This window comes from Mus musculus, chromosome 1 (assembly GCF_000001635.26).
Source record: "Mus musculus strain C57BL/6J chromosome 1, GRCm38.p6 C57BL/6J".
NCBI classification, from domain to species: Eukaryota; Metazoa; Chordata; class Mammalia; order Rodentia; family Muridae; genus Mus; species Mus musculus.
The window spans coordinates 153,830,403-153,856,034 of record NC_000067.6 but is presented as its reverse complement, the minus strand read 5'-3'; the positions used below and the strand labels follow the sequence as shown (position 1 = coordinate 153,856,034).

Below are 25,632 nucleotides of genomic sequence, written 5' to 3'. Positions count from 1 at the left end.
AATCAGTGACTCGTGAGGAAGTCAGGTGACAAGGACCCAGAGGGAATCATCATACAGGCCGATGCCAAGGACATACAGGACTTACCTATTGGGCCATCTATGCCAGAGAGGAATTTGAGAACTCTTGAAAATTTTTTGTCCTATTCTGCCAATGTGATCTCTTGCCCCTGCACCCTCCCTCAACAACCCTTTCCACCAGAAATCTCCTACACTTCCTTGCTTCCCTACCAGATGCCCATACTCTAATTTCAAAGCAAATGTCAACTGCTTTGTAAGGTTTATCCTGACTCCTCCCTTCAGAATTAACCACATTTGTGTGTTCTGACTACACCACCACTATAAAATTTAAATCAAGACTTTTCAAATTTATTTTGGACTTGAGTCAACCAGAGAACTTGGTCAAATGCAAGTTTGGATGCAGTAGGTCGGCGATTCTACCTACCCTTCTTGGGGTAGGGTCCCTGCCCCCAGTTCATTTTGATTGGTAAATAAAGTTGCCGGCAGCCAATGGTTGGGCGGGAGACAGAGGCGGGACTTTTAGGATTGCCAGACAAGGAATGGAGGAGACAGAACCGCTATGACCAGAAACGAGTAAGGATCAGGCCTGAGGATCTTAATCATGTAAGAGCCGGGGAAGAGCAGCCTCAGGTGCTCCTCGATTGGGTCTAGGGCAGCAAAGATGGAAAATAAATTTTAGTAAGTAATAACTCAGGAATATTGAAGGGGAGGTGTTAGCCAAGTGGAGCTTAAGAAATGATGCAGCCATTGAGCTACACACACACACACACACACACACACACACACACACACACACACACACACACACACACTGGAACCTGGGTATCAGGGAATGTGTGCCATCAACAACGCCTCCACAGCATTGCCCGGTCTATTGGGAACTGTAACAGTAGGGATAACCGAAATAGCCCCACACTGCCTTGGAACATAGATCAGTGGATGGCCCCATGGAAGAACAGCTTGACAAATTGTCTCTTCTGCAAAAAGATCTCACTTCTGTGGAACAGATTTTTTCTCCTGAATAAAGCGTTTGTGCTTAGGCAGCACTAGGGGAAGTTAGGCAGATTGTCGACATTTTATTTATTTTTTTTAATTAGGTATTTTCTTCATTTATATTTCAAATGCTATCCCAAAAGTCCCCCAGCCTCCCCCACTCCCCTACCCACCCACTCCCACTTCTTGGCCCTGGCGTGTCCCCCACCCCCACCCCCCGTACTGAGGCATATAAAGTTTGCAAGACCAAGGGGTCTCTCTTCCCAGTGATGGCCGACTAGGCCATCTTCTGATACATATGCAGCTAGAGACACGAGCTCCGGGGGTACTGGTTAGTTCATATTGTTGTTCCACCTATAGGGTTGCAGACCCCGTTGGCTCCTTGGGTACTTTCTCTAGTTCCTCCATTGGGGGCCCTGTGTTCCATCCAATAGCTGACTGTGAGCATCCACTTCTGTGTTTGCCAGGCCCCAGCATAGCCTCACAAGAGACAGCTATATCAGGCTCCTTTCAGCAAAATCTTGCTGTTGTATGCAATGGTGTCAGCGTTTGGAGGCTGATTATGGCCAGAAGCTGGAAAGAACCCAGATGTCCCTCAACAGAGGAATGGATACAGAAAATGTGGTACATGTACACAATGGAGTACTACTCAGCTATTAAAAAGAATGAATTTATGAAATTCCTAGGCAAATGGATGGACCTGGAGGGCATCATCCTGAGTGAGGTAACCCAATCACAAAAGAACTCACATGATATGTACTCACTGATAAGTGGATATTAGCCCAGAAACTTAGAATACCCAAGATATAAGATACAATTTGCTAAACACATGAAATTCAAGAAGAACGAAGACCAAAGTGTGGACACTTTGCCCCTTCTTATAATTGGGAACAAAACACCCATGGAAGGAGTTACAGAGACAATGTTTGGAGCTGAGACGAAAGGATGGACCATCTAGAGACTGCCACACCTGGGGATCCATCCCATAATCAGATTGTCGACTTTTAAGTCTCTGTGTTTCAGGACTGCTGTTAGCAAGCTTCCTCACCTCCGTTACCTTGGTGTGTATTTGCTCTGTCTTTATAACTTCCTTATGAGACATTCTATGACACCTGGTAATTTATATATTCATCATTCATGACCTCCAGGCTTAGATTGGATTCTAAAGAGCCCAAGAAGAAAAACATGTACTAAAGGTTTCCCAGTAAATAAACATATATGAAACGGCGAGACAAAGGCAATGATATAGAAACATCTACAATTTGCACAGAGAAGTGGGGGTAGGGGTCGGGAAGCAGAGCTTAAGCTGAGCCTTGAAGGACAGATGAGGAGGAAGCAGACCTTCCCAGATGCAGGATGAGTCCGGACAGAAGTAAACAAGCCAACCTAGAGCTTCACATGGAAAGCTGGAAATGGACCAGGCCAAATCACCAGGTGCCTTGAAGGTTATTCAAGTGAGGGTCTTGCCTGCGAAGCCACAGCTAAGTTCAAAAGGCCACTGAGTTCAAATCAGGCACTGGCGTAATTAGCGTTCCTTCCTCAAAGCTCACCTGGCTACAGAGGAGGTAGGAATAAAAGGGGATTTGAATTGAGAGGTGATTCTATAACACAGAGTTGTTGGTGGCCAAACAAAGGAAATAAGTGAGGATAAAGTAGAGGAATTAACTAGAGAGCTATTTGGAAAGGAAAATATGTCTTGAGACAGCCTTTGTATTTGGTTGGCTGTCCTGAAGGGTAACATGACCACCAAATTCTAAATAAGTGTTCACAAGAGAAAATATTTCACAGCAAACTCACACTAAGTTATTACCTTAAAAGGTTTCATGCATGCTAGAAAAGCATTGTGTGCACTGAGCAACAGCCCCAGCCCTCAATGAGGAATCTCAAGGAACATACATTGGGAGCTCATTCTTAGCAGAAAGCGTCCATCATCTCTGCAGCCATCTCGGGCTATTAATGAGAGACTTGTTTTCCTAGCATGATGTTTTTGCAAGAAGCCCACCACAGCTGAACACACTCTGATAACATCTTGTTTTTCCCCTATACATCCTGGACCTGTGGTTAAGTGTCTCCAGCTGCACTCCCCAGCAAGTGCATGTATACCCATAGTTGCCTTTCAATAAACGAGACACGAGACTTGATCCTTGAGCAGGTAGCCTGTGTTGTCTCCATTCTTCGTGTCTCTTGCCCCTCAGTCCCCACTCTCTCGTGCAGACCCTGTTGCTGACCCGTGGACTGGGTCAAGCATATATTTTATTGTACACTTCCTCTGAGTTCTTTACGTTCTATGAGTTTAGAGATGTTATGATCAGGAATTTGTGTCTTTTAAAATTCATGTGTTGTGGGGCTGGTGAGATGACTCATCAGTTAAGAGCATTGGCTGCTCTTCCAGAGGTCATGAGTTCAATTCCCAGCATAGTAGCTCACAACCATCTATAGGGGGATCTGATGCTCTCTTCAGGCAGGCAGATATATATGCATCGGAGCACTCATACATTAAATAAATAACATTTTTTAAAAAATCATGTGTTGCAAGGTGAGCCTGTCAGCCACTTGTCACAGAAGAGAGGACTCATGAGGTCCCACCCCTCCCTGAGAATTTATGTGGGGTTACAGGTTGATGGTGGAGGAAGAGGCGGTTTCTTTAGAATTATAGCTACTGTTAGGTGCCTATGCTTCTGTGGAGAAATTCACACGTGCTTATAAACAATCCTAATGTAACTCATTGGATCACATACACAAAAACTCATGAAAGGAGAGATGAATCTTGCTGGGAACAGGGAGATTAACTCAAGTGAGAGGAGGCCAGAAGAATAATGGGATTAACATGATTAAAATCTTATATGCACGTATGAAGATGTTATAATGAAACCTGCTACTATTTATAATTAATATGTGCTAATAAATCATTTTTTCAAAATGATTAATATATGTTAATATATGTTGATATATGATGTTAATATATGATGATGTGTTAATGTATGATGATGGTTTTAGGAAGTGAGGTGATTTGAAGATGATATGATTATATTAAGTCATTGATAATTAGAACAGTGGCAATCCAACAGGAGAATTAACATGAAGATCAATACAAAATTATAATTTTTTCACACCAGCAATGATTACCAAATAAAATAGATCTATCTCTCTCTCTCTCTCTCTCTCTCTCTCTCTCTCTCTCTCTCTCATGCACACACACACAGAGAGTTTCTCTGTGTAGCTGTTCTGAAACTCACTCTATAAATCATGCTGGCCTCTGGGGAGGTAATTAGGTCATAAGAGCAAAACCTTTACAAATGGTATAGGCACCCCAGTTAAAGAGGCCCCAGAGAGCAGGCTTGCTGCTTGGAAGATGTGTGAACACAGTGAAAAAGTGCTGTTTGAGGAAAGCATGCCTCCCCAGATACTGGATCTTCTAGCAGCTCCATTTCAAACATTGAACCTCTAGGAATTAAATATTTTCTATTTATAAGCCACATGGTCTAATGACTGGTATTATTCAAAGTAGTTTGCACCCTGAATAGACCAAGACAGGAAGAAAGTGAGGAATGTAGCAAAAGGTCCAAGAACAGATGGGCAGAGAGACAGGGGCCCAGGTTATAGGATGTGAGAACAGCTGATACCCAAGCATTGTGTTGGGGACATGCCGATTTCGTTGTTTGTCAATGGGTAGCTGGTTATCAATGAGCCAGAGCAGAAGACCAGAACGGAAACCATGACACCCACCCCACCCTAAGTTTGGGTTTCCTCCAAAACCATTTCCCTTCTGCAAGTGGAGGCAGTGGGATGGGTAGGAGTTATAAGTAAGCTTCAGGAGGCTCCCGCCATGCTCTAGAGCCCTAGGCGAATGGCCATTTGCCTTTGCCTCTGCCTTTGATCACATCTACCTTGGGATCCATGGGAGGGTTTGAAGGTCATCTGTTTCCTGGCCTGTCCTTATTTCTCTATGGTCTTTATCATGCGGCATTTCTCTCCAGGGCTGTGATATGCAACTCTCCTGTCCAATATCCACCATCCCGTCCTTGGAGCAAAGGGAGATGGACAAGGTTACGGCAAATGTATTACATCGGCTTTCTGAAGATACTGAGTTCTTGCATTTTAGTAGCCCAAGAGTTGAATAGCATTAATTGGCAGTTGGTACTCATCACCAAGAGGCATCACCTGAGAAACTTCATGTACCGCAAACAGTGGCAGCATCTTACTCTCTACATGTCCTTCTTCCTGAGTGGGTGTGCAGATGTGATCAGCCAGAACCTGCTGCCCAAGAGGTGTGTAGTTCTGGAGCAATGCGCCCAAGCGTTGAGCATGTATCTGTTTTTGCCCCTGATGGTGTCTCATATGCAGGACACAGAAGGAGTGGAGCTGCAGCTTCACATGCTGCTCATCCAGGCCATGTTCCTGCTGGCCCTAGTGGAGACTATAGAGCTGTGGGCTCCCAATGTGCTGCTGATCTGGATGCTGAAGGCCTTTCTGTATGTTGTCACCGGCTCCTGGCTGATGCAGATAGGCTTCATGCTGTACAAACCAATCTCTGGCTATAAATGGTTGGACGAGGACAAGAACGACGTAGCGTTCGCCACCACTTTCTTCTGCTGGCACGTGGTCTCCGGAGCCTTCTTGATGATCTCGGCCTACGGTGTCTCCATTTTGTGGTATCGTTATCTTGGTGCTGATGCGTGAACCTGGACGTGCTCAAGTGGTTTCCTATTGCCTGCATGATCCAAGGACCTCTGGATGCCATGTCAGGAGAGGGGAGCTTGACAAGAGGATCAGATGTCCTTCAGAGGTGCCCCAGCTTGAGATGGCAGACTGTGATGGGATGGGTTTACCTTCTCTCCCCTCTGCCTTCTTTTCATCTAATTTGCTGAAGGCTACAGAAGAAAAATAAATGAATGAGATCACACAGCTATGACCTTCCCTCTCTTAGCCCCTGACAAGCCTCTCCAATCCCCACCTCCAGTCGCAGCACCTGCTTGGCCTGTACCGCTTTGCACCCTTTGGGACTTTCTTTTATTTTATTGTATAGAATATTATCCTGAGATCACATTTAGCACATCGTAATTCAGCCATCATAATAACCATCTCCCCATCCTTTCTTGTCCTTGACTTCTATGATGCTTATTCTGAATCCAGGCTGTTTTGTTGTTGGTGGTGGTGGGTTGGTTTTTTTGTTTTGTTTTGTTTGTTTTGTTTTGTTTTGTTTTTCTGTGTGAAGTTCAGGACTGTTCCTGGTTTGTTCCTCTGACCACTTTGTGATTTGTCTGACTGAACATCAGACCCTGGTGAACTGCACCTTCCTCTACAAGGTCTGGTAGAACGCAGTGAGCCCCTGCACACGGATCAAGGCCTCAGGGTCATGTTCTCCTCCTCAGTCTCTCAGCCCATTGTCTGGACTCATCTCAGTAAAGTTTCCAAATAGTAGACTTGCCCAGCCCCAGACCTCTCAGGTTTCCATGGATAATAAAATCCAATGGCTTGCTTATTCTGTATCACAGTGATTCTGCTGGGAAATGTTACTCAAAGGGCCAAAGCAACTAAATGCTATCTATAGCTATTCTGTAATGCTATAGCTGGATGCCAGGTGAGTGAAATCCCAGTTGAGCTAAAGCATCAGGGAGCCTTGGTAGGAAGAACGTTCCTCACCCCAGATGGAAAGTAAAGCAGCCAGGTAGGACCAAGTGGGCTTGGAGTAAGGCTTCCAGAGGGTCATTCTACTTATTATTGATGATTGATTGATTGATTGATTTAATTTCTAGGAGAACTAGATATACCCTTTGCTTCTGACCCATCTTGCTAATTTTCTTGTTCAGAAGGCAAGGTGTGTCAGGAGTAAGTTATTATCTGGTGGTCAGGACCCTCATCCTCTGGTTTGGGGGCGGGTGGGGGGCAAGACTTGTGAGAAGTCTGAGCCATTGCTAAGAGGAGAAGCGATTTCCAAGACCACTTAGATACATTCAACCACTTCTTTGCATCTTCTCAGACATCTAGCTCGTGGCCAACAATCCACAGTGGCTTGTCCTGCATCAGTAGGATCATTAAGCCAAAATGTCCCTCTCGAATGGAGAGGGGGCCTTGATATGGAAGGAAGGGATGCCTCTGGCACCTTTACAACCTGTTTCCATGCCTCCAACTCGTCCTGCATCCCCTGGGCCACTAGAGTCTCCCAAGAGGGTTCTGTCCTTTCCTAACTGTCACAATCCCAGCCCCTTGTTTCTCCTCCACGCCGTGGATTTCTTTTCAAGTTTTGATTCCGTACTGGCTGTTTTTGTGTCAACTTGACACAAGGTGGAGTTATCATACAGAAAGGAGCCTCCCTTAAGGAAAGGACTCCATGAGATCCAGCTGTGGGGCATTTTCTCAATTAGTGATCAAGGGGGAAAGGCCCCTTGTGAGTGTTACCATCTCTGGGCTGGTAGTCTTAGGTTCTATAAGAAAGCAAGCTGAGCAAGTCAGAGGAAGCAAGCCAATAAGGAACGTCCCTCCATGGCCTCTACATCAGCTCCTGCTTCCTGACCTGCTTGAGTTCCAGTCCTGACTTTCTTTGGTGATGAACAGCAATGTGGAAGTGTAAGCTGAATAAACCCTTTCCTTCCCAACTTGCTTCTTGGTCATGATGTTTGGCAGGAATAGAAACCCTGACTAAGATGGATTCCATCTTTGAGCCCTGCACTTTCTCAGGTGTCTTGAAGTTGGGGTGCTACGTTCAGAACCCACTTTCCTTCCCCACACTTTCCTGTTGGTGTAGCACAACTCTTATTTCTACCCCACTCAGACATCACCTTTTTATATGAAGAGCTTATTTTGGAGCCAGACATGGTGGTACATCCTTGTAGTTCGAGCACTTGGGAGGCAGAGGCAAGATGATTCCATGATTGAGGGCAGCCTGGACCACACAGCATGGTGGGCCACACCTGTAATCCTAGCACTTGGGAAATCAAGCACAAGAGAATCCTTATCAAGAGCAACCCAGGCTACATCAAATCTAAACCCAAAGCAGCAACAACACAAACAACGTGAGCTATACAGTGAGCTATGTAAAGAGGGAGAGGAGTGATGACGATGTAGCTCAGTGGTAGAGCACTTGCTCAGCACGTGCAAGGCCTGGGTTCAAAGTCTAGCACTGCACAAAAACATTTTGGATTTTATTTTCACTTACAATTAACCCTTTTCACTGCAATTGTAATTTGATCTCATCATCACATACACATGTACACATACAACACCACACACACACACACACACACACACATCCTCTAATATCTCATGTGCTTACTCATGTCTCAGAGCTGTTCTAAGATGATATCTTTAAACAGAGGAAGACACCAAAACCAGCTTAGACTGGTCCGACATGAGCACTTTGAAGTTCAGATACAGACGAGCCCATCTCGTATAGCAGATTACTGCTCCCAGATTCTGCTGTGTCTCTTAGCACATAACTTCTAAGCGAAGTCATAAGTGTCAAAGCCACAAAGAATTTTAGTTGGAACCTAGTAGAGTAGTGAGATAAATAGGTAGGCTTGCTATTTGAATAACAGGGATTTTTCTTCCTTTTTAATTCTTTAATTATTTTTAATTATGTCTAACTGTGTGTGAGTGTGAGAGAGAGAGAGAGAGAGGGAAAGAGAGAGAGAGAGAGAGAGAGAGAGAGAGAGAGAGAGAGAGAGAGAGAGAGAGAGAGAGAGAGAGAGCATGAGGAGACCAGAGCCAGAGGCATCAGAACCCCTGGCGTTGTGAGCTACCTGATGAAGGTGCTGGGAACAGAACTTGGGTCCTCTGGAAGAACATCGCTCCAGTCCTGACAAGGCTCTTTCTGCCCTCAGTCGCTAAGAGCACTGGTGAATCCTAATCAGTGTTGAAAACAAAACTAAATTACAGATTTCAAGAGAACCGTGTAATGTTTCTTATCTTCCACAAGAGGGCACCATCTTCATGTGTGCTAGAAAGACAATGTGCTCTCTTGTTGCTATTGAACTACAAGGGAAGAGACAGGAGGAAGCCAGGGGAGACACGTAAGCAAATGTGAAAACATCCAGAAACGTGGTGTTGATCTGTCTCATGATAAATGTGTGAACACAAATAAGCTCAGAATCCAACTGATTAGAGGCTTTAATGAGTGCACACACGCATGTGTGTGTGTGTGTGTGTGTGTGTGTGTGTGTGTTCGTATAACCTCTTGGTCATTTAGTCTCTGATAATTCCTTATAATTCGTATGAAAAATAACTGAGTTTTAAAGGGGTAAAACAATCCATCATGCTATGGATGCTGGAGGCAATCGTTCATTTCCTCTCTTAGCCCACATAGTGAGGGTTTGGCCAAAGAATATTTATCCTAGACCAGAAACCACTGGCACAGCCTAGAGCATTCATGTTAGAGAAGAGATGCCATGGTTGATTCCAGTAGCAATTACTCATCGGTAGTGAGCTAGGAGTAGGAGCGCGGTCGCAGGGCATGCTGGGAGAGTATGCTATAGAAGAAAACTGGCTCTGATTTCTATGGAAAGGTGGAGCCAACTGCCAAAGACAAAATCAAGTAATTAGAGTAAGAAGCAGCTATGCAGTGTAGAAATGAGATCGATCCAACACCAGTATTATTTTAGTGGTGACTGCGCATGGAGTTTCTGAGTGGCAGGGGAGAACGGGATGGTCCCATAAAATTATTGTGGAGATGATAGCTCTATGATGGGAGGTATTTGTGACTGCTCTTTTTTTTTTTTTTTTTGAGGGGAGGAGGAGGGGTTGGAAAGTTTCTGTAAGATGGAGTGCTCAATTAATATATGTTGAATGGATAGACAGACAAGCAAAAGCCGAACACGAGCCATCCTAGCAGAGGGCCAGAACAGAACCCTCACCCCGTCTGCAGCCCTGACTCAGCCTTTAAATAAAAATAAAATTTCCCTTCTGCAAAAGGCTTTTGACATCTTTTCAAACATTTGTTATGAATTCTCTTCCTAATACTTACCTATGACTTACTGTCATTCCCAGGATAAGTGTGTGCTGGGGTAAAGGAGCTGCCTGGAATTCTGGGAAATGATTGCACATCGGACCAGGGAAACATTGGAGCTGAGATACGAACTCAGCGTTATAACTTATAAAATACTATTTCCTATATCTGCCTGGTGACAGTAATTATCCAGGGTACTTGTAAATAACAGAGACTCCTGGGTCTCACCCCAACCTTTAGAATCAAAATGACCAGGAGAAGCCATGGCAATGGTGAATGAGAACAGAGAATAGAGAGCAGGCAGGTGGGGCAGGGACCCTGAGCCGTAGTTGTAGGAAGGTCCTTGCTGCACGCCAAGATTAGGGCTCTGGTTCCACATTCCTTGAGATCTTTTCTCTTAAGTAAGCATTTCTGCCTAGAGGCTAATTGTGGGGGTTAGAATTGAGCCACAGCAGGCCCTCTGGTGTCTTTAGAGTCAGATCTTCATGGAGAAAATGGATTATATCCATCCCCTAATTTCATCCCGTTTTACATATGATTTTTAGGGTTTTCTCCTCAGAAGGGAGGCTATTCCAATAGCCCTGACCTAGGGCTCTTTTGAGACCATTAAAGCAAAGCTACTGACTCCTGGTGGAAAGGAATCAAGTTCTATCTATCTTTGGCCCCAGGGAGAGTCCTAACATCCCAAGCTATAGCAAACACAGGCTGTTGTCATGTACCCCGCAGAGACCTCCCCTCAGGAAGACTGATTCCCCTTAAGCTGTGCTAAAAGCACAGGAGAAATAAGTTCTCCTGTAATGGGGTAATGTACTCTTCTTCCCAGAGAGCCAGTGTCCAGCACAGTTGTGGTTTTTGTTTGTGTTTTGTTTTGTTTTTGTTTTCTTCTTTCACTAATGAGACTAAGACCCCTGAGAGGGGAATCCCAGTTTCCTTGGTAACATGTGGTATCCCAGGGGAATCTTCAAAATTTCTAGAAACAGTAATTTATATTTTCATTCTTTAAAATTGTATATATCTTCCTGTGTCCCCAGCGATCTGTGGAAGCCAGATGTCCCTCCTCTGGAGTTTAGACAGAATCTTACTATGTAACCTCAGTTTTTCTAGAGCTGTAGACCAAGTTGGCCTCCAACATCCAACAATGCCAGATCCTTGACATTCTTGCAATGTCTCTCAGGTATGATATCCAACAGTGCTCTTCTCGGGAGTTTGGGAGACATTCTTGGTTAAGTCATTGATGTATAAAGGCCTTATGGTCTTTCATCTTAATGTCCAATCCCTATCAGAATAAAACAGTGTTAGAAAAAAAAAGTAATTTTAAGGGACAGAGAAACAAAGAATTGATGATAAAAACTAAGTGTCTGATGGACTTTCGGAGATGGGAATTTAAGACATCAGAAATTTTATGGTTTAAGTCAGAGGTTCTCAACCCATGGGTCGTAACTCCTTTGGGGAGTCAAATGACCCTTTCATGAAAGTATCAGATATCCTGCATATATGATGTTTACATTATGATTCATAACAATATCAAATTTACAATTATGGACTAGCAACAAAAATAATTTTATGGCTGGGGGGGGGTCACCACACCATGAGGAAGTATTCTTAAAGGTCACAGCATCAGTAAGGTTGAGAACCACTGCTCTGTGGACTGAGTAGACAGGAGACATATTTTATGAAGGGTGCAGGCCAAGTTCAGTGATGTGACTCCTCAGCTGACCATAGAAGGTCTTAGACAGACTTGGGAAGACATTTCCAATGCTAAAGAGAGAGTATGGACTGAGTATAGGATGGGTCTGGTTTATTCAGGGGGATCCCAGAGATGGGGTAAGAGAGACTTACCTTCCTTCACATTTAGGTCTGCACCGGAGTTGAGTCAGATGGAATGGAATGGGATGGAACACTGCAGAGGCCTCACCGTGTGTTCACATTCTGTTCCTAAGCGGTCCGTGTCAGGAGGAGCATGGCAACATGAGTAACGCGGGTGAGTCTCTGACAGTGTTCGAACCCGGGGCCTTGATAGAGCAGATGCAGCTAACTGTCCCCACTCTCCTTCTTCACAGCAGCTGAGACACCCGTGTTTAGGGACAGCTCCTGTGACTCTGATGTCAGATAGAAGACAAGCCATCTTTGATTGAGTTTCTATGTCTGTTATTCAAAGACAAACATGGCCTGGTATCAGTCATGAGGGAAAATGTCAGAGACCATTACTCAGTGTGCGTTTGTTTGTTTGTTTGTTTTAAGACAGGGTTTCTCTAGATAGCTCTAGGTGTCCTGAAACTCACTCTGTAGCCCAGGATGGTCTCCAGCTTAGAGTTCTTCCTGCCTCTGTCTCCAAAGTGCTGGGATTAAAGGAATGTTCCACCATGCCTAGTTTTTAAATTGTTGTTTGTGTGTTTGTTTGTTTGTTTGTTTATGGAGAGAGGATCTCGTGTAGTCTCGGCTGACCTCAAACTTGCTATGTAGATGAGGGTAGCCTTGAACTTCCGCTTCTCTTGCCTCTGCTATCGAGGAGTTGGGATTACAGGCACTCACCGTCACACCGGGTTTATGCAGAGCTGGGGATTGAACCCAGGACTTCAGGAATGCAGGCAAGACTGTCGCAGCTGGGCTACATCTTAGACTCTCAGTTTTCTTTTGTTTTCAAAATTGTACTTCAGTGATATTAATTTTCCTCATCAGATGCTTAACTATACTAAGACAAGGGCTAACCTAGTCTAAGGGTTAACCTAGTCTGCATTATTTAGATTATTTTTGGCTCCCTTTCATTATAACCCTTGGGCTATTGATGAAATGATTAGGTAGCTATTCACGAAACCTTGACATCTAAAGAGCATGCATGAGTCCTGGCATGGTGGCTCATATCCATAATCTGAGCACTTAAGAAGCTGAGGCAGGAGAATTGTTATGAGTTTTATTTTCTATTGCTGTTATTATTATTATTAGTTAGTTAGTTAGTTTGTTTGTTTGTTTGTTTGTTTGTTTGTTTTTGAGTGAGGGTTTCTCTGTATAGCCCTGGCTGTCCTACAGCTCACTCTGTGGACAAGACTGGCCTCGAACTCAGAGATTTGCCTACCTCTGCCTCCCAAGTGCTGGAATTAAAGGCATGAACCAGTACTGGCTGGCTGATTATTATTATTTAGGCTACGTAGTAAATTCTAGGCCAGCCATGAGCTAGACCCAAGACTTTGCATCATCAATCAATCAATCAATCGATCAATCTATAACTTAGACAGTGAATTGGAACAACCGTAAGGGATCATCTAGCCTCATGCTAGGCCTTATGCCATTTAACGTGTATTTTGTTATTTTACAATTTTCATTTATTCTGTGTGCGGCACACATGTGCTGCTCGGAGGACAGCTTACAGGAGTGAGTTTTCTCCTTCCATTGACTCAAGTGATCAGGCTCGGTGGCAAGGGCCGTTACCCACTGAGCCATCCCACCAGCATGTATTTAGCAGCCATATCTTGTGATTCGCCTGAACAAAACAATCATCATACTTGAGCTGGGGAACAAATGACTCACGAGACCAAGAAAGCTGAAATGCTGGGCTCAGTCCAGCTGGGTGAAATCCTATTGGAATACACATCAATTCCTTCTCGTTTCCTGCAAGGTAGCAGAGTTAGGACGGCGGAGGTAACAGTGTCATGTGAGACACACATATCCCAACAGACAGCCCTGACTCAGGATACACTAATGTTACATGCTTGCAACATAGGCAGCTGTTCTCCCACACACCACCCCGGGGAAGCATTTCTGGTGTTTTTAGGTTAATGGGGCAGTTCTAGCCAAAGAGAGAGGAAGTGGGTAGAAAACAGGCGAGCGAGGGAGATGGAGGTGAGCAGAAGGCTGGGGGTGGAGAAGGGGTTCCAAAAGGCTGGAGGCCTGTCTGGCCTAAGGGGATTTAGATGAATCTTGTTAACAGTGCACAGGGCAGAATGACCACAGACAGAAGATAAAGGCAGTACACATTAAAGCAAAACAAGCAGAACCAAAAAACCCTTCTTGGTTTTTATCTCTTTGTAAATAGAATAGGCTGTTGTATAAGGTGGCAAGTTCCCCACAGCTAGGAGTATGTAAGAAAGAGACAATGAAGAGAGGACCCTAGAGGAGGGATACGGGGTCAGATCTAAAGGCCCGAGACTTAGCGTGTCACATCTGTCCATCTGCTTCATTTTCTCCATAAGATACAACCCCATGATGGGCTGTTTTGTTTTCTTTCCTCCCTATGCAGACATCATCTGTTCTACAAACCTTATCATTCTTTTGGAGGATGAAACATTTGCTGATTTTTTCAACACATTTCTTTCTCTCCCGGTAAGCATTCTCAGCCGGGATCCAAATGTCCCATTAGCGCACCTAAGTGTCTGTTTTGTTAATTTCCTTTTCAAATTGGGAATGTTTTCTGTCTTTAAGTCTCTTTATTACATTTATTTTGTATGTGAAGGGAGGGGCATAGTGCACATGTGGAGGTCAAACTAAAACTTGTAAGGGTCAGTTCTCTCCGTCCACTCAATAAGACCCAAGGATCAAATTCAGGTCAGGCGGTTGGTGGGTAGCAATTTCACCGAATGAGCCACCTTGACTGCCCTGAAATTTGATTTGAGCAAATTAACAGGAACCAGAACCAACTCTCAAGTCTCCAGGAACTTCCCAATTAAATCATAAATGCGAAGCCTGCATTTCCCATCCAGGAGCCATACTATGCCTCTGCCTCTGTTTTGGGTCTTGGGAGCTATCTTAAGACATGTTAATTATCCAATTCACTAGTACCATTTATGTAGTTCACAGTCATGTTCTAGAAAGAGTAGAATGAAAACAAGGCTTTCCAGCCAGGGGTACAGGAAGATATAAAAGCTGTTTCTAATTAAAAATGGGTTTAGACATTCATTTTCTCTCTTCTAAGTCCATGAGAAGGTGCATATTGCAATGCAGTAAATGTGTTCTACTGTCACGGGCCTTAGTGTTTACATACAAGCAAGATGGCTCCCAAGACCACACAGGGTATAGCCAAATGAAAAGTCGATTTTGGAATTAAATCATCTTGATGTTCTTGTTCAGGGCAAGCTGCTAAAGTGGAAAGTATCACCTGAAATTGCAAAGTTGGGGAGTTTCCCTTTCCCCATGGCTGCAGAATAACCTTGCTCTCTGCATGAAGGCTGCCTCCGCTTTCGGGACTAGATGTTTTGCTATGGCTGTGATAAAACACCATGACCAAGGCAACTTGAGAAAGAAAAGGTTTATTTTGGCTTATGGTTCCAAAGGGATCCGAGTTCATGATGGTGGAGCAGAGGCATCAGAGTGGAGCAGGTGGCAGGCATGACGGCTGGGGCGGAAGCTGAGGGCTCACATCTTGAACCACAAACACGGGGGGGGGGGGAGACAGAAACAGAGAGGGAGAGAAAGAGAGAGACAGAGAGAGAGGGGAGAGGGAGAGGAGAGGAGAGAGGAAGGAAAGGAGGAGAGAGAGGGAGAGGGGGAGAGAGAGAAGGGAGAGAGGAGGAGGGGGAGGAGGAGCGGGGGGGGGGGGGAGGGATGGATACAACAAGGGAGAGAGGTGGCTTTGAAACCTCAAAGCCCACATCCAATGACATATCCCTTCAACAAGGCCCATCTAAACCTACCCAAACAGTGCCACCAACTGGATGGAGATCAAGTATTCAAACACCTGAGTTTATGGAGGATGTCACCTTTATTTTTTTGAGATTGTATTTTAATTACATCATTTCTCCCTTTCCTCCCTTCAAACTCTTCCACATACCTCTGCCCGCCCTCCTTCCAATTCACGGCTTCTGTTTTTATTAATTGTTATTGCATATGTGTGTTTGTATGTCAATATATTCCTAAATATAACCTGTTCGGTCCACAATGTTACTTGCATGTATATTTTCAGGGCTGACCATTTGGCACTGGACAACCATGGTGTGCTCGGGGATGTCTGCCTCTCTCACTCCCAGCGTCACTCTGATGCCCGTAGTTCTCTGTGTGGGCTGTAGTGTCATGAACTTTTTCTCTGTCCAGTTTGGCATGACCCCCTGTTGTCTTTCTTTATGCAGCTCACATTTAGGCAGTCATGTTGGTGAAGTTTTATAAATATGATTTCTAATGTTACAAGTAGATACATTCTCCCAGAAAAGTCTCTGATCCTCTGGCTCTTACCGTCTTTCCCACCCCTCTTCCACAATGTTCCCCGAGCCTTGCATGTGGGAGTGTTTAGTAGATGTATCAACTGGGATGGGACTCATGGAGGATATTCTAATTCAAATTACCACATTTTTCTTTACAGGTTTTTGGTCAAACACCATTTTATAATGTTGAGAAATCACAATGGAGCTTGTGGCCAGAAGTACCTTATGACTTGGTAAGATTCTTAAACAGCAAAGGGCTCGGGGAAGAAGAAAAGATGAGGGGAATTTATCTGAAGACTTTAGAGACGGAGAGGAAGAAGACGACTGGAGGGTAGACATGGAAGAAAGTGTAAGAAAGGGTAGAAGGGGTCCACAGTCTTACCCACCCCCAGGCAAGCAATTGCTGCTGAATTCTTCCTTTACAATCAGGTGAGCAGTTAGGAAACTTCTCAAGTCTATTATAGTTGTTGGGTAGTAGATGCTTGGACCACTCTGCTGAGAAGTCTCAGATCACACACCTAAGCAAGAAAGAATCTAAGAATTGGTTGGCAATAAGCTGGGGCCAACGCTAAGATCAGATCTGTACTACAGCTGCAGACTCAAGCTAGATGCCTCTCTTCTCAAAGCATGACTTCCTCTTACCTTTGACCCCTTATTTCTTTTCCTTTTCCTTATAAATTATTCTTTTCTTTGTTCCTTTTCCATTACATAGACATTAGATCTGCCGGTGGCTTTCTGTGCTATGCTAGTGGTATGAGTTACTGGAGAGATCCCACTGACCCTAGTTCCCAGCAAGAGTTTGTTTCTCTCTGAGTTTTAGAGGCCTAAGAGAAGCCATCTTGTTGAAATAATTAATTAAATAAATCTCAACAGTGGGCAGTTTCAGGTTTCACTACCTGCCTTAATGGTTTACATTCTGGAATGAAAGACACACACATATACCCACCCCAGATTTATATATAAAAGATATTACTACAGCATCATACTTCAATTATTAAATTTGGCTTTTCTACTATAGCTCAAGCTTCACTTTTTCCCCCTCTCTGGTGGATTATCTCTCAGGATCTCCTCTTCCTCTAAATGGTGGTATGTGTATGTTTTTTTCTATATGGATTTGTCATAGTTGAAAGAGGAACTTGCTATGTAACTCAGGCTGGGCTAGAACTCGTAATTCTCCTGCTAGGTGCTGACATTCGCAGTGTGCAGCGTTTCACTCGGCTTCCAAGTGTGGTTTTTACATGTACAGTTGACATGGGCTGGGGTCTTAGGAGAAATTATTTTGAAAAAGAAGCAAGTTAGTAGAGTTGGACCTGATGTCACCAAGCAAGAGTTCTGCTTCTGCTGCTGCTGCTGCCTCTTCCTCTTCCTCTTCTTTCTTTTCTTCTTCTCTTCATCTTTTTTCCTCCTTCTCTTCTTCTTGGTAAAACAAACAAACAAACAAACAAAACAGCTGTTTTCTTAAACAAATTCACTTAGAAATAAGGAAAACTTTCTGAGGACACGTTGGTTATTTAGTTTAGTTGTGTTTTGTGTGTGTGTGTGTGTGTGTGTGTGTGTGTGTGTGTGTTCCATTTCAAACTGAACAAATTTCGTCTTTGAGGACGTCTTTGAGCTCAAGTCTCCACTCCCCGTCAGGCACAACTTTTAATCAGTATACTTCTTCATCCAGCCAGATATGCAAATAGAGCCCACTTTGATGTCCCTTCCTGGGCTGCATTTCTTAAGGGTTCAGTTCCATTTATCTTTCTGTTATTTTTGTGTGAACTCTAGATTGCCAAGTACAAAGGATTATTGACTTGGTTGGAAAAATACCGGTTACCGTTCTTCTGCAAAACAAACTTGTGCTTCTACTACATCCTCAGCCAGGAGCTCGTCAGTTTCCTTAAGTCCCCGGAAGGAGGTGAGCGCAGATGTGAGAGTACGTGAAGAACGATGGGAAGCCATACTGTGTAATGACTCGGTGCTTATCAGTTTTATGATATGATTCAGATACAGCTCAACAGCTGTTGTATAAGAGGTGACATCATTGGCCTCCGTAGGGATCTGCCTTCATGTGCATATACCCCCACACAGATACATGCACAGACATAATCGAAAATTATAAAAATTTATTTTAAAAAAATAATCCTTTTAGGGAAGAAAGTAAAAACTGGAGGATAGGCACAACTTCTACCATTATGGACTCAACAGCCTTGGCTACTTGCTCTAGACCTGTACAATACTGACCCCATCAATAATCAATTATGGATGGAAGAAGGGCTTGTGAGGTCTTACCCCTTGCTACTAAACTATTAAATATTTCAAGGTTATGGGAACAGGGGAGATTGTCTTTATTTGTGTGCCCACTGCTAAATTCACCAGGCTTCAATGGATAGCTCTAAATTTGTGGTTACAGAGATGGCCCTGGTTCAAACAAGACAGAACAAGTAGAAACTCAAGAAAGAGATCTACAGAGAAGGAAGGGGCAGGCAGGGGTGAGAGGGAAGTAAAAGCAGATGGAGGTGAGAGTGATCAGTGTGCAGCCTATACGTGTATGAAGTTGTCAAAACATAACTTTAATTGATAATAATGATAATCCTTTCAGATGCACATGAGTGAAAGGTACACATGATTGAAGGTGAATAGGTGGAGCCTTTCTAGTGCTGCCATGTTTATGACACGATCCTGAGTATTGAGAGAGGCTCCAGGCAGCTAGCTTTTTACTGTTTCTTGGATACTGATCCTAGGAGCAGTTGTGAGGACAACTCTGGACCTGGAAGCAGAAATGGTGTCTGTGAACTTCAAGATGTGATGATGAGCTGAATGTTACCCTGGAGGAATGAACTTTCCTGGATAATTCTCAAAAGGAGCCCCACTGGGATGTGATACAGGAAGTCTTTAGAATTCTGGATGTTATTGAAAAAAAATTACAGGAAGACCAGAATACCAAAGGTGACTGCAATAATTCAAGAGAAATTAAGACATCAAATGGAGAAGAGATTGTGAGCACAATATAGTCAATGAGGAGAAAAATTCAGGTGTGTTCTAGACCCTCTCAGGAATATAAAAAGAAAAAACTCCTTATGGAGTAAAACCATGGACAAGGAAGGCACGTGGAGATGTGCTCAGTGTGCATTTGTTCCTAAGGGCTCACATCACAGTTGAGAGTAGACACAAACCAGATGAGTGCCCTGAACATGAAGAGGAGCTAGCCATGTAAGGAATGTGGAAATGTCCTCATTTCTCCACAGAAATTCCTGAAGTATGTGAAGAGACATACTGGAGGAAAATAAAAAACAAACTAGATGCAAACAATGTGGAAGCCCCTTCAAGATACAGAGTTGTGTTCAAAGTCATCGAAGGAATCATACTAGGGAGAAACCTTCTGTGCATGAGCTATGCAACATACAACAGAGTAGGAACACACACAGACATACTCACACACATACACATATAATATATATACATACATATTATATATGTGTGTATATAACATACACACTCACACATATACATACACACATATGTATGTATATATGTGTGTGTGTGTATATAGCATATACACATATGTGTGTGTGTGTGTGTGTGTGTGTGTTGTCTTTGCCTGTGCAGGATCACTTTCACTTTTCAGTCCTATAAGAAGTCGCAGTGAGAAAAAAAAAAAACTTTACCTATGTAAGAAATGTGAGAAAGCCTTCACTAATCCTTTTCCCCTTTGGTACTTTGTATGACTCATCGGAGAGAAATCCTGTGAGTGCGAGCAATGTAAGGAAGCAGTTTCACTTGTTCCACTTCCTTCTGACACCAAGAAAAAGGCCATAGCAAAGAGAAAACCTATGAACACAAGCGATGTGGCAAAGCCTTCCCTGATTCCTATTTACTTCACTGCTATCAAAACATCCACAATAGAGGAAGCCCCTGCATTTGTAAACAATGTGGCAAAGCCTTTGGCAAGCACACTCAATCTTCCATCCATACCTGTGGTGGTTTGAATGAGATTAGCCTCCATAGGCCCAAGTATTCCCATGCTTGATCCCCAGTTGAACAGTTTGGAAGGATCAGGAGGTGTGGAGTGGATGTGGCCTTGTTGGAGGAGCTGTGTCACTGAGTGTAAGCCCACAACAGGCTCTTGACAACTGCTCCAGCGCCTGCTTTGTGCCACCAATGCTTCCCTTCATGACAATGGTTATTAAACTGTAAGCAAGCTCCCAATTAAATGCTTTCTTTTATAAGAGTTGTCTTGGGATGGTGTCTTCTCACAGCAATAGAACAGTGACTAGGATAGTGCCACAGAAGGATTCACACTGAATTCAAATACCCCATGTGTGTAAACATTATGGTCACAAATTGCAGTTCCTTTTGATACCATGGAAATATTCATAGAGGAGAGAGCCTTCATTTATCACAGTTCCCTTAGATGCCACAAAAAGATTCACAATGGCGAAAAGCCTTATATAAAAACAATGTAGGAAAACATTCATCGTTTCCAATTTTCTGCAGTGCCATAGTGACTTAGTGTTGGGAAACTCTGAGTGTTAAGTAATGTGGGAAAGCCTTCACTATCATTGTTCCTCTTCAAGTCCATGAAAGGTTTCATAGTGGAGAAAAACCTTAGGGTGGAAGACTTGTTGGAAAGCCTCTGTCCTTTGGGTGAACTGTGAACACATGAATGCAGTGTATCGGACATAAACCATATGGATGTAAATAGTATGTGAAAGCCTTCTCTTCTCCTGGTTCCCTTTGAAAATATGTAAAAAGTCATAACGGAGGGAATGTCTAAATATACAATGTAAGTTGGACCCGTGATCACAACATATTTATAGCAAGCATGATGATGCATAATGAAGGAAACTCATTAGTAGAGCATCTAGTCAACTCAGTTCTAAGACAAATAGGAAAGAGGACACTATGGTAAGAGATTGAGATGTAGCTGTCTTTAGGCTCACATATACATATACATATATATACATATATATACATATATATACATATATATATATATATATATATATATATATATATACATAAGCTCATATATACACCGAGTCAGAACTGTGTAAATGTGAGAAGGAAGCATGTCCGTGGTTCTAACTTCATGGATTTGGAGAAAATCCTTCTGTAGTGGAATAGCAATACAGAGAACATATTATGCAAAATAATTTGTGTAGAATCTAAAAATAATACATCTTGCAATAATGTTATAACAACTATTAATATGTTATTCACTCATTTGTAAGGTACATCTCTGGACTGTGCAGTCTGATTTCATCCATGAAAATAAATATTGAGGTCAGGCAGTTCCACAATTGGAATTGAAATGTCAAACACGCTGAGAGACTTTATTTTATGCAGCTTATAAGTACTTGTGGTTAAAGGGTATTTGACTGGGTCTTGTGATAGACACCATATATATACATATTCTTTGTCTCTATAGATCAAATGATATTATAGTTAGCTTTATCATTTTCTACTATTGGATCATAGTCTCTTCATAGCATATTCTTATAGATAACATATATATGTGTGTGTGTGTGTGTGTGTGTGTATTATAGGTATAGATATAGTCATACTTAAGATTTTGCTAACACCGGGCATGGTGGCACATGCCTTTAATCTAGCACTTGGGAGGCAGAGGCAGGCGGATTTCTGAGTTCAAAGCCAGCCTGGTCTACATAGTGAGTTCCAGGACAGGCAGGGCTACACAGAGAAACCCTGTCTCAAAAAAAAAAAAAAAAAAGAGAGAGAGAGAGTTTGCTAACTGTTTCATATACTGTATGAATTCACATATTCTCTTAGTTGAGATTTCTATTGCTGCAATGAAACACCATGACCAAAATGCAAGTTAGGGAGGCAAGGGTTTATTCAGCTTACACTTCCACATTGCTGTTCATCACTCAGGGAAGTCAAGACAGGAACTCATATAGGGCAGGAATCTGGAGGCAGGAGTTGATGCAGAGACCATGGAGGGATGCTGCTTAAAGGCTTGTTCCCCATGGGTTGCTCGGCCTGCTTTTTCAAGACCACCAGCCTAGGGAAGGCACAACCCACAATATGCTGGACCCTTCTCCATTGATCATTAATTGAGATAATGCCTTAGAGCTAGCTGGATCTCATGGAGACATCTCAACTGAGGCTCCTTCCTCCAGCTTCTGTTAGGTTGACACAAAACCAGTCAGTTCACATATGTTCACACATTACATCAAGTTTACAAGATTTTTAGAGAAAGAAAAGTGAATGTATAGAAAAATACTACATACAAATAGTAACTAAAAGAGAGTGGGAGTGGCTACAATAAATTCCTACAAAAGAGAATTTAAATAAAAAAGAAGAGACACACAAAGACATTCTATATCAACACAAACAAAGGCCAAAATATCAAGAAGGTATAATAACTACAAATTTTTACTTTTCTCTTGGAGACCATCTAAATATTTGAAGCAAAAATCTATAGAAGCAGACCATCTAAGCCCATACCACCCCAAATGCACCTGATCTCAGAGGCTATGAAACACTCAAGGAAGTAGTCTTCCTTCCTAAACTTTTCCAAGTATTTAACAACAGGATTACTGCAAAATTCATTCTATGAGGAGAGCATTACCTGATACCGAAGGCAGACAAAGCTGTTAGAAAAAAAAAGCCCAATGACCTTTATCAATATTTACACAAAAATCTGCAATAAGATATTAGCCACCTAAATTTAGCAGCGTAGTAGAAGGATTATGCACTGTGAGCAAAGAGAAATTAATCATAGAAGGAAAGGATGGTTCAATAGCAGCATGAAAGATTCCTCACTCCTATCATTCCTATTCAGCATAGAAGTCTTTAGCAGAGCAATTAAGAAATAAAGAATAGAAAAAAAATTGTAGTAGTAGTTTGAAAGAAAAAGACCCCCATAAGCACATAGGGAGTGGCACTATTAGAAGGTGTGGCCTTGTTGAAGGAAGTGCATTTCATTGATTTCCTGCTTCATGCCTATCCGATGTAGAACTCTCAGCTCCTTGTCTAGCACCATGTCTGCATCCACCATGATGACAATGGACTGAACCTCTGAACCTGTAAGCCAGCCCCAATTAAATGTTAGCCGTTATAAGAGAGTCCATGGTTCATGGTGTCTCTTCACAGCAATAAAACCCTCAGACAATTTTGGTTTTAGAAAAATAGAAGATAGTAAAAGCCTCGAAGATATGGGCACAGGGGGGAAATTCCTGAACAGAACAGCAATGGCTTGTGCTGTAAGATCAAGAATCGACAAATGGGACCTCATAAAATTGCAAAGCTTCTGTAAGGCAAAAGATACTGTCAATAAGACAAAAAGGCCACCAACAGATTGGGAAAGAATTTTTACCAATCCTAAATCTGATAGGGGACTAATATCCAGTATATACAAAGAGCTCAAGAAACTGGACACCAGAAATTCAAATAACCCCATTAAAAATGGGGTACAGAGCTAAACAAAGAATTCTCAACTGAGGAATACTGAAGGGCTGAGAAGCACCTGAAAAAATGTTCAATATCCTTAATCATCAGGGAAATGCAAATCAAAACAACCCTGAGATTCCATCTCACACCAGTCAGAATGGCTAAGATCAAAAATTCAGGTGAGAGCAGATGCTGGTGAGGATGTGGAGAAAGAGGAACACTCCTCCATTGCTGGTGGGATTGCCAGCTTGTACAACCACTCTGGAAATCAGTCTAGTGGTTCCTCAGAAAATTGGACATAGTACTACTGAAAGATCCAGCAATACCTCTCCTGGGCATATACCCAGAAGATGTTCCAACTGGTAATAAGGACACATGCTCCACTATGTTGATAGTAGAAAGCAAAAGCTAAAATTATCACTGGTCACATGATATGATATCTTATATAAGGCAAAAGTACCCTAATGTTACACAAAATTCCCTGTTAGAACAAAGAAATGAATTCTGTAAAGTACTAGGATGTAAAGCCACAAAACATAAGTTGCATTTATATATACTCACCATAAAAAATGAAAAAGGTGACAGAAGCAATCACATTATAAGAATATTAAAAATAATAAATGTTAAACATTTAGGAATTAACCTTTTTTGATAAATTCATTTTTATTAGGTATTTTCTTCATTTACATTTACATTTCATTTCTTCATTTACATTTCAAATGCTATCCCAAAAGTCCCCCATACCCTCCCCCCCACTCCCCTACCCACCCACTCCCACTTCTTGGCCCTGGCGTTCCCCTGTACTGAGGGGAAAGAAAAAAAAAGTTTGCAAGACCAATGAGCCTCTCTTCCCAATGATGGCTGACTAGGTCATCTTCTGATACATATGCAGCTAGAGACATGAGCTCTGGGGATACTGGGTAGTTCATATTGTTGTTCCACCTATAGGGTTGCAGACCCCTTCAGCTCCTTGGGTACTTTCTCTAGCTCCTCCATTGGGGGCTCTGTGTCCCATCCAATAGCTGACTGTGAGCATTAGGAATTAAGTTAGCCAAAGAGGTGGAGCACTTGCACAATTAGAATTAGAAAACATTAAAGAAACAAATTAAGACATAAATAACACCTCCCATGTTCATAGTCTGGAAAACAGTATTGCTAAGACATCAGTACTCCTTAAAAAACACAGACTCCTGAAATTCCAGTCACAGAAATAGGGGAGTCAGTCCTAAAATTCATATGGTATCTCAATGGATCCTCAATAGCTATAGCAATTTTGAAATTGGAGAAAAAACATGGAGGTCTCACATATCCTAATGTAAAAACTTAGTACAATTCTATAGCAATCAAAACAGCACAGCACTGGCATAATGACAGATCTTAGGACATTTGAAAAACAATATAAAGCCCAGAGATAAACTGCAAGTACACAGTCAAATGACTTTTGAGAAGAGTGCCAGGATTATCCTGTGTGGTGAAAGAACGCTTTCCCAGTAGGCAATGCTGAATGCTGGGAGAATGACTTAATCGGTAAGATGCTTGCTTGCCTCACAAGTGGGAGGGCCTGAGTTTCATCACAGAAATCACAGAAACCAGCTGGGCACAGTGGCACGTGCTTGCAATCCTAGCTCGCTGGGGAGGTGAAGGCAAGGAGATCTCTAGGGGATTCTGCTCAGTCAGTCTGTCCTACTAGGCAAGTTCCAGTCCAGCAGTAGATCCTGTCTCAAAAAGGAAAGGTAGATGACACCTGATGAATGGCATTGAAGGTTGTCCTCTGGCCTTCACATGCACACACACACACACACACACACACACACACACACACACACACACACACACACACACACACACACACACAGGGTTTACTACTGTGAAGAGACATCATGACCAAAGCATCTCTTATAAAGGACAACATTTAACTGGGACTGGCTTACACAGTTCAGTATCATCATAGGAAGCATGGCAGCATCCAGGCAGGCATGGTGCTGGAGAAGCTGAGAGTTCCTTTGTCTTCATCCAAAGGAGCAGACTATTTCCTGGCAGCTAGGAGGACAGTCTCAAAACCCAACCCCACAATGACACACTTCCTCCAACAAGGCCACAACTCCCTGGGGCAAGCATATTCAAACCACCACAGGGAGCAAATAAGAGACTGGA

General features: G+C 42.8%; 2 protein-coding genes, 1 long non-coding RNA gene and 1 pseudogene across 15 annotated transcripts in view; 3 read left to right on the top strand and 1 right to left on the bottom strand.

Annotated features, from left to right (window-relative positions):
* Positions 1–4,839: 4,839 nt before the first annotated feature.
* Positions 4,840–6,493, top strand: Teddm2 (transmembrane epididymal family member 2). The gene has a single exon (NM_178243.3). It carries the CDS (start codon positions 4,909–4,911, stop codon positions 5,689–5,691), a length of 783 nt encoding a protein of 260 aa, NP_839974.2. The 5' UTR covers positions 4,840–4,908; the 3' UTR covers positions 5,692–6,493.
* A 2,200-nt stretch (positions 6,494–8,693) lies between these two features.
* The window catches only part of Rgsl1 (regulator of G-protein signaling like 1), a 69,413-nt gene continuing 52,474 nt past the window's right edge, over positions 8,694–25,632 (top strand). For 4 of the 13 annotated variants that reach the window (XM_006529582.3, XM_017320549.1, XM_017320550.1 and 1 more), the window contains exons 1-5: positions 8,694–11,126; positions 11,808–11,933; positions 14,187–14,269; positions 16,239–16,313; positions 17,851–17,980. In XM_006529582.3, coding sequence (XP_006529645.1) covers positions 11,840–11,933; positions 14,187–14,269; positions 16,239–16,313; positions 17,851–17,980 — 382 coding nt within the window. In that variant the 5' untranslated portion in view covers positions 8,694–11,126; positions 11,808–11,839. The other 9 variants (XM_006529576.4, XM_006529577.4, XM_006529574.3 and 6 more) reach the window with 6 other exon arrangements.
* Positions 19,275–20,797, top strand: Gm18184 (predicted gene, 18184; annotated as a pseudogene).
* The window catches only part of Gm41974, a 45,747-nt gene continuing 44,604 nt past the window's right edge, over positions 24,490–25,632 (bottom strand). Inside the window, exon 3 of the long non-coding RNA XR_878611.2 lies at positions 24,490–25,193. This is a non-coding gene — a long non-coding RNA (predicted gene, 41974). The remainder of the gene's footprint in view (positions 25,194–25,632) is intronic.